The 18405-nt window shown below is 41.1% G+C and overlaps 1 protein-coding gene across 2 annotated transcripts in view; it reads right to left on the bottom strand.

The window, feature by feature from the left end:
* Positions 1-18405, bottom strand: part of LMTK2 (lemur tyrosine kinase 2) — a 99445-nt gene that overhangs the window by 59047 nt on the left and 21993 nt on the right. For both annotated transcript variants that reach the window (XM_016945061.4, XM_016945062.4), the window contains exons 2-3: positions 9813-9940; positions 5789-5933 (exon numbers count right to left, since the gene is read on the bottom strand). In XM_016945061.4, the coding sequence (XP_016800550.1) occupies positions 5789-5933; positions 9813-9940 (273 nt within the window). The remainder of the gene's footprint in view (positions 1-5788; positions 5934-9812; positions 9941-18405) is intronic.

Genomic DNA, 18405 nt, shown 5'->3' with positions numbered 1-18405 from the left:
ATCACTGGAGCCCAGGAAGTCGAGGCTGCAGTGAACCATGATTGCAGCACTGCAATCTAGCCTGGGTGGCAAAGTGAGACTTAAAAAAAAAAAAAGTAACATAAACTCAAAGAGATCCATACTGAGACACAAACTGTAGAAAACCGAAGACACAGAATCCCAAATGCAGCAAGAGAAAAGCAATTCATCACATACAAGGGATCCTCAATAAGATTAACAACCAATTACTCAAAAGAATCTGTGGAGGCTAGAAGGCAGTGAGATGACACAGAGAAAGTGCTGAAAGCAAATACCTGTGAATTCTATATCTGGCCAAACTATCTTTTAAAAATGAAGTAGAAATTAAGACATTCTGAGATAAACAAATGTTTAGGGAGTTTGCTGCCAGTATACCTGCCCTACAACAAAAGCTAATGGGAGTCCTCCAGGCTGAAATAAAAGGACACTAAACAGTAACTCAAAGCCATCTGAAGAAATAAAGATCTCCAGTAAAGGTAACTATGTAGGTAAATACGAAAGCCGTTATTACTGTATTATTGGTGTCTAACGCCTCTTTTTATTTCCTACACAATTTAAAATACGAATGCATTAAAAAAATTATAACTGTGTTAATAGGCACAAAATGTATAAAGATGTAATTTGTGACAACAACATAAAGGGATGGGACTGAGCTGTACAGGAGCAGAGTTTGTGTGCTGTTGAAGCTAAGCTGGTATCAACTCAAAACTGTTATCAATTTGGGATGTTAATTGTAATCATTATAATCACTAAGAAAACATCTAAAAATATAATCCAAAGGGAATGAGAAGGGAATCAAAATGGTACATCAAAAAAAAAATTCCTTGATTACAACCATTACAGATTATTTTGTTCCTTCTCCACTCCCACTGGTTCACTTGACTAGACTAAAAAAAAATAATAATAAAATAAAATAAAAAAACTATCAGAATCCCAGTGGCCTGTTTTACAGAAATAGGAAGGCTGATACTTACATTCAGTTGGAATTGTAAGAAATCCCAAATAGGCAAAAGGATTTTGAAAAATTAAAACAAAGAAGACTCATATATCTTGATTTCAAAACTTACTATAAAACCAAAGCTACAGCAATCAAAATGGTGTGGTACTGGCACAGGGACAGACATACAGATCAAGAGTCTGTATCAAGATGGACATACAGCCGAGAGTCCAGAAATAACCCCAAAAAATATAGTAAACTGATTTTCAAAAAGGGTTCCAAGACAATTCAATAGGAAAACAACAGTCTCTCAAACACTGTTAAGTGAGACAACTGGATATCCACGTATACAAGAATTAAGATGGATCCTTACCTCACACCATATAAAACAATTAACTCAAAATAGATCAAGGAGCAAGAGCTAAAACTATAAAACTTACAGAAGACAACATAGAGATAAATCTTCCTGACCAGGGATTTGGCAATAGTTTCTTAAATATGACACCAAAAGCACAAGCAACAAAAGTAAAAAACAGATAAACTGGACTTCATCAAAATTAAAACGGAAAAGTTTTATGCGTCAAAGGACACTATTAAGAGAGTGAAAGAGAACATACAGAATTTGAGAAATATTTGTAATTCATGTTATTATGACATGATTATGATTAAGAGAATGGTATTGGGACAAGAAATACACAAATTAATGACAGAGAATAGAAAGCCTAAAATAGACCTATACACATATGGAGGCAGAGAGAAAAGGAAAGATCAGTGCATGAATGAAGCTGAAAAACCACAGCAATCTATAAGGAAAGCTGAAGTTGGATTTCCTCCTAACACCATCCTCAAAAATCAACTCAAGATGGGTTTTAGATCTAAATGTCAAAGCAAAAGCTTAAAATATTTTTTTAAAAGGTATTATTTTAATCACAGAATAAGAAAGAATTTCTTAAGACCACAAAAAGTTCTAACTCTAAAAAGGGCTTAAATTTCATACTCTAAAAAAAAACTGTAAAATTTACTATATTAAAATTAGGAATCCTGTGCATCAAAAATCCTTTTTTGTATGTGTGATTGATTTTTTTTTTTTTTTTTTAGTGTACCATTTTGATTCCCTCTTCATTTCCCTTTCTGTAAATTTTTTAGTGGTTACCATGGGGATTACAGTTAGCATCCTAAATTTATAACAATCTAGTTTGAATTGATACCAATTTAGCTTCAAAAGCAATGGCATTTACCATTAGATACCCAACTGGCAGGAAGATAAATTGGTCGACTCCTGCAGAGGGTAAGCTGGCAAGACCCACCAAAATTATAAACACATGTACTCTTTGACCCACTTTAAGAAATATATTCTACGGATACCAGTACAACAACCACCTGCAAAACAACACAGATACAAGCTTTATTTGTTTTCGCATTAGAAACAAGCCAAATATCCATCAACAGGGGGCTGTTTAAATAAACTGTGCTAAACGATACAATCTACATAGTACGAACCTAGAAGCAAGAATACATACCCTTTAATGATATGGAAAGATCTGCAAGGTATGTTGGTAAGTGAAAAAAAAGCAAGATGCAGAATAATGAATTTACCATGACACCTTTGAGTAAAAAAAAAAAAAAGGAGGACTATGCATGTGTATGGGTGGGGACATAATAGATATGTCTGTACCTACCTTCCTCTAAATTTTCCCGTGAACCTCAAACTTCTCTATAAAAAGTCTTTTAAAAAACAAAAAATTAAAAAATTAAAAGTAAATGTGAATGGGAGTGAGGGGAGATACCTGCATCAACAAATTCGAGAAAGGTGTATGAAAAACCAGAACCAACAGTGCAGCTGTTACTTAGGGAAGCCAGCGGTGGAAAATAGGTCACATTTAAATACCACAGGGAGACTTTTCAATATATATATTTTTTTTCTTTCTTTTTTTTTTTTTTTGAGACAGAGTCTCGCTTTGTCCCCTAGGCTGGAGTGCAATGGTGAGATATTGGCTCACTGCAAGCTCCGCCTCCCGGGTTCATGCCATTCTCCTGTCTCAGCCTCCCGACTAGCTGGGAATACAGGCGCCCATCACCATGCCCAGCTAATTTTTTTTTTGTATTTTTAGTAGAGACGGAGTTTCACCGTATTAGCCAGGATGGTCTCAATCTCCTGACGTCATGATCCACCTGCCTCGGCCTCCCGAAGTGCTGGGATTACAGGCATGAACCACCGCTCCCAGCCTAAATATATATATTTTTTGTAATGTTATGGTTTTTGAACCAAGTGAATATATTATCTATGCAAAAAATAAAATACATTTTAAAAATAGAAAAAAAGAAAAAAATGGTAGAACTTGTAGAATTGCTTGTATGTGGTATATCTTTTTCATGTACTATATCACAAATATCTTTTGTAGTCAAATACAGTTCACCTTGATCCTTTTATAGGAACACATAAATCGCCACTGTATTGACTGACTATAATTTAGCAAATTGCATATTGACAGACATTTAATCTGTTTCCATCTTACCCTGCCAAACAACGCTGCAATAAAGTCCTTTGTACATGCATATTTGCACACTTGCCCAATTAGTTCCTAAAGATAAATTACTAAAAGTGGAACTGCTCGATCAAGAGTCAACATGTCTCATATTTTGATATATGTTGCCCGACTACCCCTCCAGAAAGAACATCTTCAGCAATTTATAGCTGCACTAATCCTAGTGGATGAGACTGCCTGCTGCCCTCCACATGCTCGCCAATCACTACCTGGTGTCATTTCTTTTCATCTTTACCTATCTGCTCTCAGCTTAAGTCAGCATTTCTTTAATTAATAACGAGGTTACTATGTTTATTGGCCATTTGAGATTCTCCTTTCATGTCCTCAGCTTATTTATTCTAGTAGCGTGTTACTTTTTATCCTGCATTTGTTTGTACTCTTGATATGTAACCGTTTTTAATACTGTTTGTAGTTCACAAATATTTTTTGCGACTCTGTCAATTTGTGTGTGGTGTCTTTTTCTATACAGAATATTTCATTTTTGTAAATCAGATTTGGCAGTATGTTCCTATATGGATTCTGGATTTGATGCATGCTTGGAAAGGCCTCTCGTATCCCAAGATGATAAAAATATTCTGAGTGTATTCTACTCAGAGAAATTTAAAATAATTTCTTCCTATGGAGAGGGATATTAGGGTACGGGGCTTCAGTAAAACAGAAAGGGGTGTGTATATAAACAAAATTACAATGGCTGCCCAGGTCACCATAATTTCTCTTCTGCCTGCATCTGACTGTGCTCCCATCCATCCCCAGTAGATCCTGAAGAGAAGCTGTCTGTCTGTCCCCACCTTCCTGACCAGTGATGGCTCTGCATCCTGTGACTTAGGTGAAGACAACCAGAATGTCCCTCCAAAGGGTTTTCTTTCTGGTCCAAGGAGAGAGAGAAAGAAGCTCCTTTCCTCTATGGTTATAAAACTACAAGGGAATGGGTGTGGAGCTGCTGGCAGCCAACCTCCCTACTGAGCAGAGAAGCTGCCTAAGAGATTCAGCAGATATGTGAAGAGAAGAGAAAATCAGAAATGAATTAAAATGCTGATGATGTTCCAGGCCCTGGTTCTAGCTGTCTCCAAGGTCAGCTGAACCCCTGCTCTTCCTACGGTCTGGGTCCATGTGTCAAAAATTCTCGTTTCCACTTAGGCTGATCTAATTTGGAATTCAGCTACTTGAAATGAATCCACTGGGGATCGACTATGGGCCTGTAAAAGCTCTGAGAAGTCTCTCCAGGTTTTTCTTAAGTATAAAGGAAAGCAAATTATCAAACAAGCAACAATAAAATATTTCCATTTAGAGTAAGTATACTTAAGTTATCCCAAGAATATATTAGACCTCCTTTTAAACTTCATTATTTTGGTTGGAGTAGGGGTATTGTTATTTACAGCAATTAAACACTCCAGGTTGTTTTTTTTAATGCTGCAAAATCTATAAATTTAAATATATTCTTACTTTACAAATATTTAAATGAAATGCACCAACTATGTCACGTTCCATCTGGCTTTTTCTTATAGTCATGCCTGCCTGCAGTGGCATCAGTTCGGGGGTTTATTCTGCCCTAGGCAGAGCCCACAGCGTGTGTCACACCAGAAAAGGTAGTCCTAGCATCTACAGACTTACACAGCCTTCTTGCGGCAATCTCAGAAAACCCTACTTCTTGAACCTACTTCTTTTGTCAAAGCAAAAGCTTAAAATATTTTTTAAAAGGTATTATTTTAATCACAGAATAAGAATTTCTTAAGACCACAAAAAGTTCTAACTCTAAAAAGGGCTTAAATTTCAAACTCTAAAAAAAAAAACTATAGTCACATTCTATTTTTCTAGTCACATTCTATTTTTTCACAAGACATCAATTAACACAGAACCAAACCTCTGTCTGAAGAAGCTTAGAAAAGTCAATCTGATTAACATATCCAAACTTTCCTCTCCTACCCAAATGCAGGGCATCCCAGTGGAAGCCAGCAGTGTCCTACTCAGCAAGGTCAGCCGTGGCCAGAACTAGCAGAGAAACCACCTCCAGAACAGAGCCTGGGAGTTCTGTCCAGGTGTTCAATGTCAATGAATCGAGGAGATTCGTTTTATTCTCATACCAGACCCAGGGTCCAGAAAGCAGAAGACAAAGCTATTGCAGGAATACAATGGGCCTGACCACTAGAATTCAGCTTCACTGGGAGCAGAAGGAAGAGAAATAAACCAAAGAGGAGATGGGCAGTCCAATATTTATGATGGCTAGGCTCCCATTCTCAGATCTCAGAAACAATTCATGAAAACGTGGCATTAGGCTGTATGGTCTTACCTACAGAAGGCTGGAATTGCGAGGGAGCTGGGAGTGAAATATTTGGTACTGAAAGTGTGAAGACCTCTGCTGGGGACTGAACAGAGGGAGTATCTTCTGCTGGTGGTGTGAAATCTATCTCATCATCAAAATTATCTTCAAATTCCTAAAATGAAAGAGAGCAAGCATTAAAAACCATTGGCTAACACTTAAAATAGGAACATACTTGCACAATGATTTGGAACTTGCTGCCACAATTATTTTTTTCCAGTTTGTACTTAATGTTAAGTAAAAAGCATATGTAATTTTGTTCTCTGACTCCAAACAGCAGAATACATAAGACAGGAAAATAAATTATACATATTTCATGTAAGTTTTTAAACTGTTAGTTTGAAGTTAAATGCAATGGAATTTACACAAAAATAGTTTTCTAGGCTTAAAAATTTACTCTCAAATGACTACAGTTTAAGCAATTCTTTTTTTTTTTTTTTTTTTGAGACAAGGTTTTGCTCTGTTGCCTGGCTGGAGCACAGTGACTGGAGCACAGTGGCATGATGATGGCTCACTGCAGCCTGGACCTCCAGGAACCAAGTGAGCCTCCTACCTCAGCCTCCCGAGTAGCTGGGACCGCAGGCACGCATCACCACGCCCAGGTAATTTTTTGAATTTTTTTTTTTTTGTAGAGGCAGAGTCTCCCTATGTTGCCCAGGCTGATCTCAAGCAATCCTCCTGTCTTAGGCTCCAAAAGTGTTAGGATTACAGATGTTAGCCACAGCGCCTGGCCAAGCAATTCTTTTAATATTATTACTTTTGTGACATGATTCTTTGCATACTGAATCAAAATAAATCATTTTATTTTAAAGTTGTATATGCATTTCTAATTGAAATGTGATTTCTATCAAAATAAATGTTGAAAGACTCAGAAAAGATATTTTTAAGTGAGTTCTATTTCTCTGAAAAGAGTAACAATGGAAACATTACTAAATTAGCTAAAAAAAATCACCAGGATCTGAACCACAAAGGTCACTAAAAAAACCAAGCGACGCATAAGTGTAATTAACATATAAACACGTCTGGCTTTCTAAAGATGACAACTTTACAATTGAGGATGCAGGCAGGCAACGTGGCTCATGCCTGTAATCCCAGCACTTTGGGAAGCTGAGGCAGGTGGATCACTTGAGCCCGAGAGCTCTAGGCCAGCCTGGGCAACATGGCAAGACCCTGTTTCTACAAATAATAATTTAAAAAAATTAGGCATGGTGGCGCAGGACTACTGGAGTAGTCCTGGCTACTCAGGAGGCTGAGGGAGAACTGCTTGAGCCTGGGAGGTCAAGGCTGGGTGATAGAGCGAGACCGTCTCAAGATAAATAAATAAATAAATAAATAAATAAATAAATAAATAAATAAAGTTGTGGAAACCTTTTACATGACGTTCGGTGGGAAGCTATCGCAATTCTTCCGTCACCATTCTGGGGAACTGGTATACCTTGATTTCCATGTTAATTTACCATAGACACGGCCAATTATCAAGTCATTCATCAAATCATTTGTTCAGATAATTAACATGTATTACCCCTCCAGGCACCATAACAGAAGCTGGGAACAGATCAGTGAACAAGACTGTTCTCCACTGAACAGTCTATGAACTTTTATTTTCATTTTCTCTACCACCTCTCCTAGCCCCCATCCAATACAAGAAAGAAACTAAAAGTTACAATGGTAGATTTCTCTAACACTTGTGTTTCCATATGCGTGTGAGAAGACATTATTCTCATGTATGTTCTCCAGTGCATTAAAGGACATTATTGCTATTTGTATTGATGGAGTTGGGAGCAAGAAAAATGAGGTACCGTAACTTCAATCTGGGAGGCGATTTTTGAACAGAGGAAATCCTTCAATTTTCCTTTTGGACATTCCTAAATAGGGCTCTCTCTGTAAAATGATTTTGTCCATCACTCCTACCTTAAAATAATGCCATTCAAAATTTGGCAGCAGCATGATGTACCACTAGATATACCAACAGATGATTCTAAAGATTCAGACCAGGTAATGTAGTATAAAAATAAGAAAAATGGCCAGGCCCGGTGGCTCACGCCTGTAATCCTCGTACTTCGGGAGGCAGAGGCGGGAGGATCACTTGAGCCCAGTAGTTCAAGATCAGCCTGGGCAACATGGTGAAACCCTGTCTCTACAAAAAATACAAAACTTAGCAGGGAATGATGGTGTGTGCCTGCAGTAACCTTAGCTACTCGGGAGGCTAAGGTGGGAGGATTGCTTGAGCCTGGGAGGTTGAGGCTGCAGTGAAGTGTGATCCAGCCTGGGTGACAGAGAGAGACCCTGTCTGAAAAAAGAAAAGAAGAAAAATTAGATAAGCCTGGGTCACTTTTAAAGTTTTGCCGCTGGCTATCTGGATGAATGTCGGCAAGTCACCTGTGTTACCAGACTGTAGCTTCCTGGTCTGTAAAATGACTTCCACGGACCATCAGCTCTAAAACTGCACAGCTTTAAATCTAGAGAAAGCCAATAAATCACAGATGGAAATACTCTTTACACAGTCACACAGACTCTAGAGCTGGACAGTCCTCTAAGACACTGCGGCCCCTGCGCCAGCATCTCCGGGGGAAGCTTGGTAACAACACAGATTCCTGGCTCTCAAATGAACTCCCGCATTCAATCCTGAGATTCAAAAAGCTTTGCATGATCTAAGGCAAGAATGAGGCATCATGAAATGTGAGATGGAGACTGGATTTCAGTACCAGCAACACTGATCAGGCTTTATCTTTGTCCTGAAATGGCCAGGTTTCTGTGTAAAGTCCCACAGCAAGACTAACAAGCAAGGGACACAAACTGTCCACCGACAACTGTGCCCCTACTACTAGTGCCGTCAGCAGGCGCCATAGCAGTGTGTGTAGGGGTTCTAAGGCCTAGGGACTGATGTTGTGAGTAAAACTCTACAGGTCTGGGGCAAAATATTCTAAAGGAACTGATCCCCATTAGTGTTTTCCAACCGCCCTCCTGTGTTCTCAGCCCTCTGTGTGTATACGGCCAGTGCTGACCCAAGAAAACAGCACATCTGTGTGTTTCCTCAGCGCTACTAGAAGGCTCGGGGTAAAGACAGCACACAAAAACAGCCATGAGGTTCTAAAGACCAGGGCCCCATGTCTAGGGAAAACAAGGCTTTAGCCAGAAGACGACCTTTTTTTTCCCTCAATTTGAACCACTGGACCTCCAGGCTCCTGGGCCAGCCCTGCGCGGTCAACAGGGAGCGACATTAAGGACCATTTTCTCTGCACGCCACATTCCTTCCTTCTTCCCCCCATGTATTCCTTTATAACAAGTATTTACATAGGCCGAATGCACTCCAGCAGGCATGCAGTAAGTTCTAGAGGCCTTCCTGGCTGGTTCACTGGTCCATTCCACCGTCTGCTGCTACAACCAGATCTTCTCTATTACCCTCCCTGGCCAGGACTTTACAATCTGCAGCCTCCTCCTCCCTGTTAGGGAACTCGAGGTTTCAATGATCTTCCTCTTTCACAAAACACACTGGGGGATCCCTCTGCCTCAGTAATCTCAGTGACCACAAATTCACCAGTCTACAGAAGTTTGGGGGTGGAGGGGAACAATCACCTTGCTCTTCCTCATAGCCCTTACGGACAACAATGAATTCAATCACCACGCTTCACTCCTCACTCAGCAAGAACCTCAACTCACCACAGGCAAGTGGTTATTGTCAATGACAGAGGCGGAGCAAACTACAGCTGATGCACCAAATCCAAACCTCCTATTTGTGTAAATAAAGTTTTATTGGCACAAAGCCATGACCATTTGGTAACAGTGTCTATCCTGGCAGAGTTGAGCTGCTGTTTTAGAGACTGTATGGCCCACAATATTTACTATTCACTAAGGTAGAAAATATTTACTATTTGGCCATTAGGGGAAGAAAAAAAATCTGCTGATCCTGTTCCCAAAGGACTATGCTATCCAGTTATTCTATTGAAAAACATATTGGAAGACCATTTTAAATGTTCCTACCCTCTGTGCTCACCTTAAAGTCTATTTCTGGGTCCTTACAGCAGGATACACAGTTTGCAATTAACACTATTAATATTATTAAACTGCACACACACAGGATCACAAAAGATGAGGAAACTTCTGCAGCAGGTGGCGCCTCCCCTGGAAAGAGAGATAAATAATATTAAAAACATGTACATTCCAAAATCAACTTTAATTAGTGAATCAATATATTTTCCTCTACATACAAATGGGTGTAAGGGTTAATAAAATAATGCTCGAGAAAAAGCTGATGATCCATCCAGGATAAGAAGCTGCTGTTTCTTTGAAATAATTTAGATTTACAGAGGAGTTACAGAGACAATACAGAGAGTTCATATACAGCCTTCACCCAGCTTCCACTAATGCTAACATCGTACATTACCACAGTATGCTGATCAAAACTAGGACAGTAACACTGGTAACAAGGCTATGAAGTGAACTTCAGGCTTTATTCGGATTTTACTGTTTTCTCCACTTTAGTCCTTTTTTCTTTTCAGACTCAATCCAAACTACCAACATTGCATTTAATCACCACATGCCCCTCAGCTCCTCCAGTCTCTGACAGCTTCTCGTCTTTCCTCGCATTTCATAACTCTTGACACTTTTGAAGAGTGCTGGTCAGTTATTTTGTGGAATGTCTCTCAACCTGGGCCACCCAATGTCTTCTCAGGATTAGACCAAGGTTGTGGCTACCTGGGAAGGAGTTAGAGAATTCCAGTGGGGTGAACTGTCCTGCTTGCACAGCAGGGCGCATGACCTATGCCTGGTGAGGTGACCTTTGATCCCATGGGCCAGGTGGCTCCCACCAGGCGTCACCAAACCACTGCAGGCCTACCTTTCCCTTCTCATACTCTTCCTCGAAAGCAATGCTGGCCCACAGGGAAGGGACATAAGCTGTACTTCCTGGAGGGAGGAGTAGTAGAGTCTGCAGACACAGGTTAAAAACCCTCCAGTAATTAGTAATATCAGGGGAAGAAACTTTGAGGCTATGCAACTGCCTGTTTCTCCTTCAGGTCTTGCACACCAGTTTTCTGCATCTGTCAGCGCATCTTGCCTACAGCAATTACTACTGTGATGTTTGGAAGGTGATTTTCTATATCCCTCATTTCTTCTACATTTGTTATTTGGAATTCTGTAAGGAAGACTGGTCCCCTCTCCTCCCCTTATTTATTTTATTCAGTCATGTATATACTTATGGACTCACGGATATTTATTCTCCGGGCTGTAATCCAAAGTCATCATCACTTATTTTGTGGCTCCAATGGTTCCAGCCTTGTCACTGGGAGCTCTATCAAGGTGACTACTGGATCTTTTTGGCATGCCCCATCCTTCCCTTTTTCTCCAACTCTTCCTTACTTCCGGGCACGACAGGAAGCTCCAGGCTCCTCATATTTTCCCCACTCTGCTTGAGAACCAGCCATTGCTCCAAGGAGCTCTGGTCATGATAAGCAGGGAGGGAGGCGGCCTGCAGACTACAGCCTGAGGCCTGCTGTTGCGTGGGGGGCCTCCCCTGACTCTCCAGCAAAGAATGATTTCTACATCTTTAAGGGGCTGTTTAAAAAAAAAAAAGAATATGCCAAGGATACTGCCTGTGAGCCACAATGCCTAAAATATTTTACCGCCTGGCCTTTTCCCATCCCTATCTAGAGCATAAAGATTTTTACATCTTATTTTTAGCAAGTTCTTCATTATCCGGAAAACATATTATTCAACTAGGATAGTTGTGAACCTTTTCTTTGTTAGAGCAAACTATTAAAGTCTCAGCTACTGGAGTTTTACTGAGAAATAAACTTTTCCTTAAAATCCTCATCTATGGCAGGCACAGTGAGCATGCCTGTAATCCCAGCACTTTGGGAGGCCAAGGTGGGAGGATCGCTTGAGCCCAGGAGTTTGAGACCAGCCTGGGCAACAAAGTGAGACTCCATATCTACAAAAAATAGCAATAAAAATAAAAGTTAGCTGGGCGTGGTGACACGTGCCTGAAGTCCCAGCCACTCAGGAGCCTGAGTGGGAGGATGGCTTCAGCCCAGGAGGAGGAGGCTGCAGTGAGCTGTGAGCACATCACTGCACTCCGGTCTGGGTGACAGAGCAAGACCCTGTCTCAAAAAATAAAAATAAAAAATAAAAATAAATCCTCATTTATGGCTAATTAAGTGTTCAAATGCACCAAAAGGAAGGCAGAGAGATAAATTAATGAGGTTATTTTTTTCTTAAATGAAGCTAGGGTACTTGAAGAGAGGAGAAAAACTAACCCAAACTCCTAGGTGAGCAAAACACATTCTTGAATCTAAAATAAGCTTCAGTGAAGATCAGGGAAGTCTAAAATGAACTGCAAACAGAACTAAGTTCTTTTTCAATAACAAAAGGTCCCTTTGTGAAAGCAATGCTGAAACACCATTGTCACATGCGGGCTCAGTCTGTGCTTAAGAATAATACAGTTAACCAAGGGGTGTCGAGAATCTCCGAGTTCTAAATCAACAAAGTCTAAAACAGAGGAAAGCCCATACATTTAACACAGGAGGTAACTCGGTGCTTCCTCTTGAAACCAATCTGGAGGAAGTCAACTTTCAATGAGAACAAGAACTCCCTAACCACAGACACACTTGTGTCCATTTGGAAAACCTAAACTAAGTGAGGAGCTTGAGGCACTGAGAGCCAATTCTTATGAAGACCAAGAAGGATGATTTTCTTCTCTTCCTCCTTGCAGTGAGCTGTTCACTCATCCAGACAAGAAGCCTGTGCTTCCCCACTGGAATTTCTTCTTCTTCTCTTTTTTTTTTCTATTGAGAGATGGGAGTCTCACTATGTTGTCCAGGCTGGTCTTGAACTCCTGTGCTCAAGTGCGCCACCCACTTCAGCCTCCCAAAGCGCTGGGATTACAGGCATGAGCCACTGCGCCAGACTGCTGGAATTATTTCTGAAGAACTGTGCTTCACTCCCGATTCACATAATAAAAATTAAATTTGACTCCTGAGGAAAGCAAAGCGCTTTCACGTACACTGTTTTTTATTGATTGTTTTTAAAGACGCATTTGGATTGTAAGGGAGAATAAAAAGAAAAAATAACACATAGTTTGTCCACTGCATCTCTGAATTTCAGGTGCATCTCACACTTCAAGTTAGTTTAACTGGCAGCATTTCTTCTTTTTAATGGTACAAAAATAAGGGTGTGACTTATCATCAACCTCATCTGACATTTGATAAAATACAGTATTATTTCATTTGGCTGTCACAATACCTCTGAGGTAATACGACCAGCTCCACGTCACAGATGAAGAAACTGATATGCCCATGAACCCAGGTGGGACAGTGGCAGGCCAGACTGAGTTTAGGTGTGCTGGGTGCAAGCTCCCTCGCTTTCCTTGAAACCCCACTGCTCTGCCTCTATGTGGTTAACCTTTAACACTTAAAAACAGCCCACTGTCCTTTGAACCCAAGTCTGTCATTAATTAGGGTAGTTTATACTTCTTCAAACTCCACATAGCTGATCTTGACTTACTTTTTCCTCTCTTGCACCCAGAGTTTTTGTTTTGTTTTTTTAATCATCACAAACTACTTATTTATTACAGAACTGGATAAGGACTGTATGAATGCCAGCCTAATTATCTGATTCATGAAAGTGTCCTCTGTGAGTCACTAGATAGGCATGAAGAGTATAACCAGGTTAAGACCAATGAACTATGCCACGCTTTGCCCTAGCTCTCTGCTACACTTACTTCTGCTAGGGTCTGCAGGGCACCTACTCTCCCTTAGATTTCCTCAGTGTGAACCACACTTACTCAACCTCAGTATCTAACAGTCCCATTAAAACTACTGCCTCAGAAATTGACTAGGTAGCTTCAAGTAGACATTTTTAGTTACCCCTTTTTAAAACTTTAAAGTATTTTTCTTTTGATGAATCCAAAAGCACTGTGCTATAAAAAAAAACTCTATTTAGCAATGAAAAAAAAAAACTTCCATAAAATGAGGAAATCAAACATAGGCTGGAAGGTGAGATGGGTTTGCAGAAACCACAGAGAGGAAGTAAATTCTAGACTTGAAGAACCACAAATAAAATCCCTATACCGCCGTGGTCAAACTAGAAACCAGTCCCTGACACAGTTCCTGACTGCAGCTGTTAGAACCCGATAAAGAAAGGCAGCTTTAACATGCAGCCTACAGCACTGAGAAGGGCATACGTCGAGCCAGTCATCTACCAAACAACATCAAGAACAGGCATCACCATACATTTAGGCAGCTTTTCCCATCACAAATTGAGAGCAAGCACCACTTGAGGTCTGGCGGACTACGTATGCTTTCCCCAAGACACTGATTAAAAAACACCCGGCATGTCTACAGCACATTCTGTGAGTTTTCATTTAATAGTTTTCAAAGCATTTTAATAGCTACCTAGAACTTGATTCAATAAGCAGAAAACTTGAGAAACTCTAAGAGGTAGGTACATATTATCTGTTTTAGAGACAGGTAATTTGGAGAATGCAATTTCTCAGTAATGACTCAAGGTAAGCCAGGAATACCACCTATTAATTCAACCATTATAACTCCAGCCCAATTATCTGATTCATGATCTCTAGAACCTCAGATGAAACTGGACCCATATGTAATTAACTAAAGAGTTGTCTGTGAAGCCATTTTGGGATTCAATTAAAAAAAATTAAAGGCCACAGATAAAAAGAAATGATGATCAATATTTAGATCCATTAGGGATTACAAAATGCTGGATATCCTAATGTTGTCATTCCTTGTTCAGTCACTAGTGGATATGCTTTTATAAAGAGAAATTTCCTCACATTTACTATTTGGTTACCCAGTGGTTCAAGTCATAAGGAAAAGGCAGACTAGATACTTAAATCTTTCTCTTTCTTTGCCAGTTTTTAAAAAATGAGTTGGTGGTTGGGTGCGGTGGCTCACGCCTGTAATCTCAGCACTTTGGGAGGCCAAGGTGGGGGGACCGCAAGGTCAGGAGATTGAGACCATCCTGACCAACATGGTGAAATCCCGTCTCTACTAAAATACAAAAAATTAGCCAGGTGTGGTGCCGCGCGCCTGTGGTCCCAGCTACTCGGGAGGCTGAGGCAGGGGAATTGCTTGAACCCAGGAGGCAGAGGTTGCAGTGAGCCAAAATTGCGCCACTGCACTCCAGCCTGGGCGACAGAGTGAGACTCCGTCTCAAAAAAAAAAAAAAAAAAAAAAGTTGGTTCACTAGCATCCTCTGGCAGTGACCAGTTCAGAGAGCTGCTGTCACTGTTCTGTGGTATCATTATGAGCTAATGGATTTAAAGCACCCACAGGCTTCCATCCGTTGTGGTTGTTCTGATTGACACTCCCATTGTCCTGTCTTTGGCAAGCAGGGCCTCTAAAGCGGTTTGCTCCCAAGCCCTCCCACAGGGTCCCGGCAGGCCTGGGTGGAGTTCTTGTTCCCTGGGTTGTTCCAGGCTCATCTTTTATAGTTTCTGTTTCAAACCTCCTATCAATCATTTCCCCAAAGAGCCCTGGTTTCTTTTAAAGTGAACTGCTAATGTAAAGACCTCAGTTCAGGAAGTAGAGCTGCTTATTCACTGCTGGTGTCACAACTACCTTAGAAAACAACGTATCACAGTTTTGTAACATTGAACTTTGGTACCCCTGTGGTCTAAGCAGCTGCTCTCTTCGGGTAATAGGGATCAGGAAACTGTGGCCACTGGGTGAAATCCTGCCCACAGTTTTTGTTTTGGTATGGCCTGAAAGCTAAGAATAATTAAGAATTCACGTTTTTAAATCGTATTTTTAATCCAAAATAACATTTTATGACACATGAAATTTATATCAATAGCTGATAACACAGAAAGACAGACATTATCTCCTGATAGAAAAACACATCACCACCTATGCAACAGTACTGCCCAAAACAAGCAAACAAAAACAATATCAAACCTCAATCTAATCAACCACCTAGATCCAAATGTCAATGTATAGGAAACATTATGAATAGCGAGACATGTGAAATACCACCACAAGAATGTAATCAGCAAAACACAGGCTGTGAAAAACACCTGGGGAGAAAAGCCTAGGAAAATGTAAAAAAGAAAGAGATGAAGAGAGGGAGAGTGGCAAACATTAAAAGACTTAAACGACCTACCCACCAATTCCAACATATGGATGTTATTTGAATCATGATTCAACCTATTTTAAAAACTATGACATTTCAGGCTATTGGAAATCTGAACACTAACTGACCATATTAAGAAAATGTAATTCATTTCTCCTTGGAGTGATAATGGTCATGTAGTTGTTTTTAAATGTAGTCCTTATCTTTTGGAGATAGTGACCTACTTAATGATGTCTGGAATTTGCTTCCAAACAGCACGAGGGCGTGGAGAAAGTGGACGGGGGCAGCATGAAGAAAGATGGGCTGCAGCTAATTCAGGCTGGGTGGAAGCTGTGTGGGAATTCATTACAGTATCTATGTCTTGCATGCTTGAAGCTTTCATTTATTAAATGAATTTAAAAGTTTAAATGGAAGAAAGCAGATATCATAATTTATAATCCATATTCTTGCCTACTCTTGATATGGCCATTAACGTGCTAGGGCTGTCATAATCAAGTATCACAAACTGGGTGACTCAAATAACCAAAATTTATTCTCTAGTTTTGGGAGCTCCAAGTCCAAGATCAAAGTGGCAGCAGGATGGGCTCCTTCTGAGGGCTGTGGTGGCAGGGTTTGTTCTAGGCCTCTCCTTGCTTCTGGCAGCTGGCTGCCTTTTCCCTAAGTCTCTTCCCATCATCTCCCCTCTACGTGTGTCTGTGTCCAAATTTCCTCTTCCTATATATAAGGACAGCAGTCACACTGGATTAGGCCCACCCTCATGACCGCATTTTCACTTGATCATCCCCGTAAAGACCCTCTCTCCAAATAAGGTCCCATTCTGAGGCACTGGGGTTAGGGTTTCCACGTATGAATTTAGGGGGAACACCATCCAACCCATCTCTAGGACAGATGCTTAAATGAAAACAAGGAAAAACAAAGAAGAGCCAAAGACCAGTAGGTGCACATATAACAGCAGCTACCTGCAAGGACAGAAACAGAGTGGCTGGGGGACAGAGTGTGCTATATCCTTTCCTATTTGTTGGTATAGCACAAAGGTGCTATATCCTTTCCTATTTGTTGAATTTTGTACCCCCAGCTTCTCGCCATCTTTAACCTAATGGCAAAATTCCTTCACAAGGCTTCAGCATCCAACGTTGCCTGGCTACTTCTGACCTCCCAGCCCCGACTCCATCACTCCCCGCCAGCTCTCTACTATGAGCTATGATGACCCTCTCTCCATCCTTCCAGATGGATCTTCTGCCAATTCATTCTCATATCTTCCACCACCCAGAGACGCTAACATGACACGCTCCCCTGCCCCCACCATTCATTCATCCCTGCCCATCAGAGCTCAACTCGGAAACCATCCTTGAGGCCCGCGGTTGGAGTCCCTGCCTGTGCACCCCCAATTACCGTGCATCGCCCCATGGAATCTGTCACTCCATGTTGCAAATGCCCATATGCCTTCCCCACTAGGCTGCAAGCTGAATGGGGTCACGGGCCAGGCTTGTATAATCCACCAATGACTCCCCAGAGCCTAGCCCAGCGCCTAGCATTCAGGTAGAAGTCGGGGTAAGAAAAAGGGAAAAAAGTTAGAGAGCGATGAAGGGGCATGAGCAAGCGAGGGAAAATAAGCAAGCAAGGGAACGAAACAGGAAAAACAACAACAACAGAAAGAAACCATAACCAACCTACCGGATCACAGAATAAACTTACGAGCTAGGCACAGTGGCTCACGCCTGTAATCCCAGTGCTTTGGGAGGCTGAGGTAGGAGGATCACTTGAGCCCAGGAGTTCAAGACCAGCATGGGCAACATAGTGAGACATCATCTCTACAAAAAGTGTGAAAAATCAGCCAGGTACGGTGACACACACCTGTAGTCCCAGCTACTTGGGAGGCTCACCTGAGCACAGGAGGTCAAGGCTGAAGTAAGCTACGATCACACCACTGCACTCCAGCCTGGACAACAAAGTGAGACCCTATCACAAAACAAAACAAAACAAAACAAAACAAAACAAAACTGAATAAACTTATGGGCCAGGTACGGCGGCTCATGCCTGTAATCCCAGTGCTTGAGCTCAGGAGTTCAAAACCAGCCTGGGTCTCTACAAAAAAATACAAAAACTTAGCCGGGCGTGGTGGCATGAGCCTGTAGTCCCAGCTACTCGAGAGGCTGAGGTGGGAGGATGGCTTGAGCCCAGGATGTTAAGGCTGCAGTGGTCTGCGATCGTGCCACTGCGCTACAGCCTGGGTGACAGCCTGGGTGACAGAGTGAGACTGTCTCAAAAATAATAATAATAAACTTACGTTTTCAGGGTCAAACAAATAAGATTATAAGAGAAGCATCCTTCAATAATTTTACACTCTTACTCGGGACATTTTCCCACTGTTGACCTACACTGTATTGGAGTGGTGAGATGCTTACTCCCCAGGGCCCCAAGAACTCCCACAAACATGTACCCATTTTGCTTCAGCTGCCTAACTAAGGTGTTTTATTAAGAAATACATTATCTCAAAA

The sequence above is a fragment of the Pan troglodytes genome, chromosome 6 (assembly GCF_028858775.2).
Source record: "Pan troglodytes isolate AG18354 chromosome 6, NHGRI_mPanTro3-v2.0_pri, whole genome shotgun sequence".
NCBI lineage: Eukaryota > Metazoa > Chordata > Mammalia > Primates > Hominidae > Pan > Pan troglodytes.
Note: the sequence above shows the minus strand (reverse complement) of the source record. Positions and strands in the feature narration are given on the sequence as shown.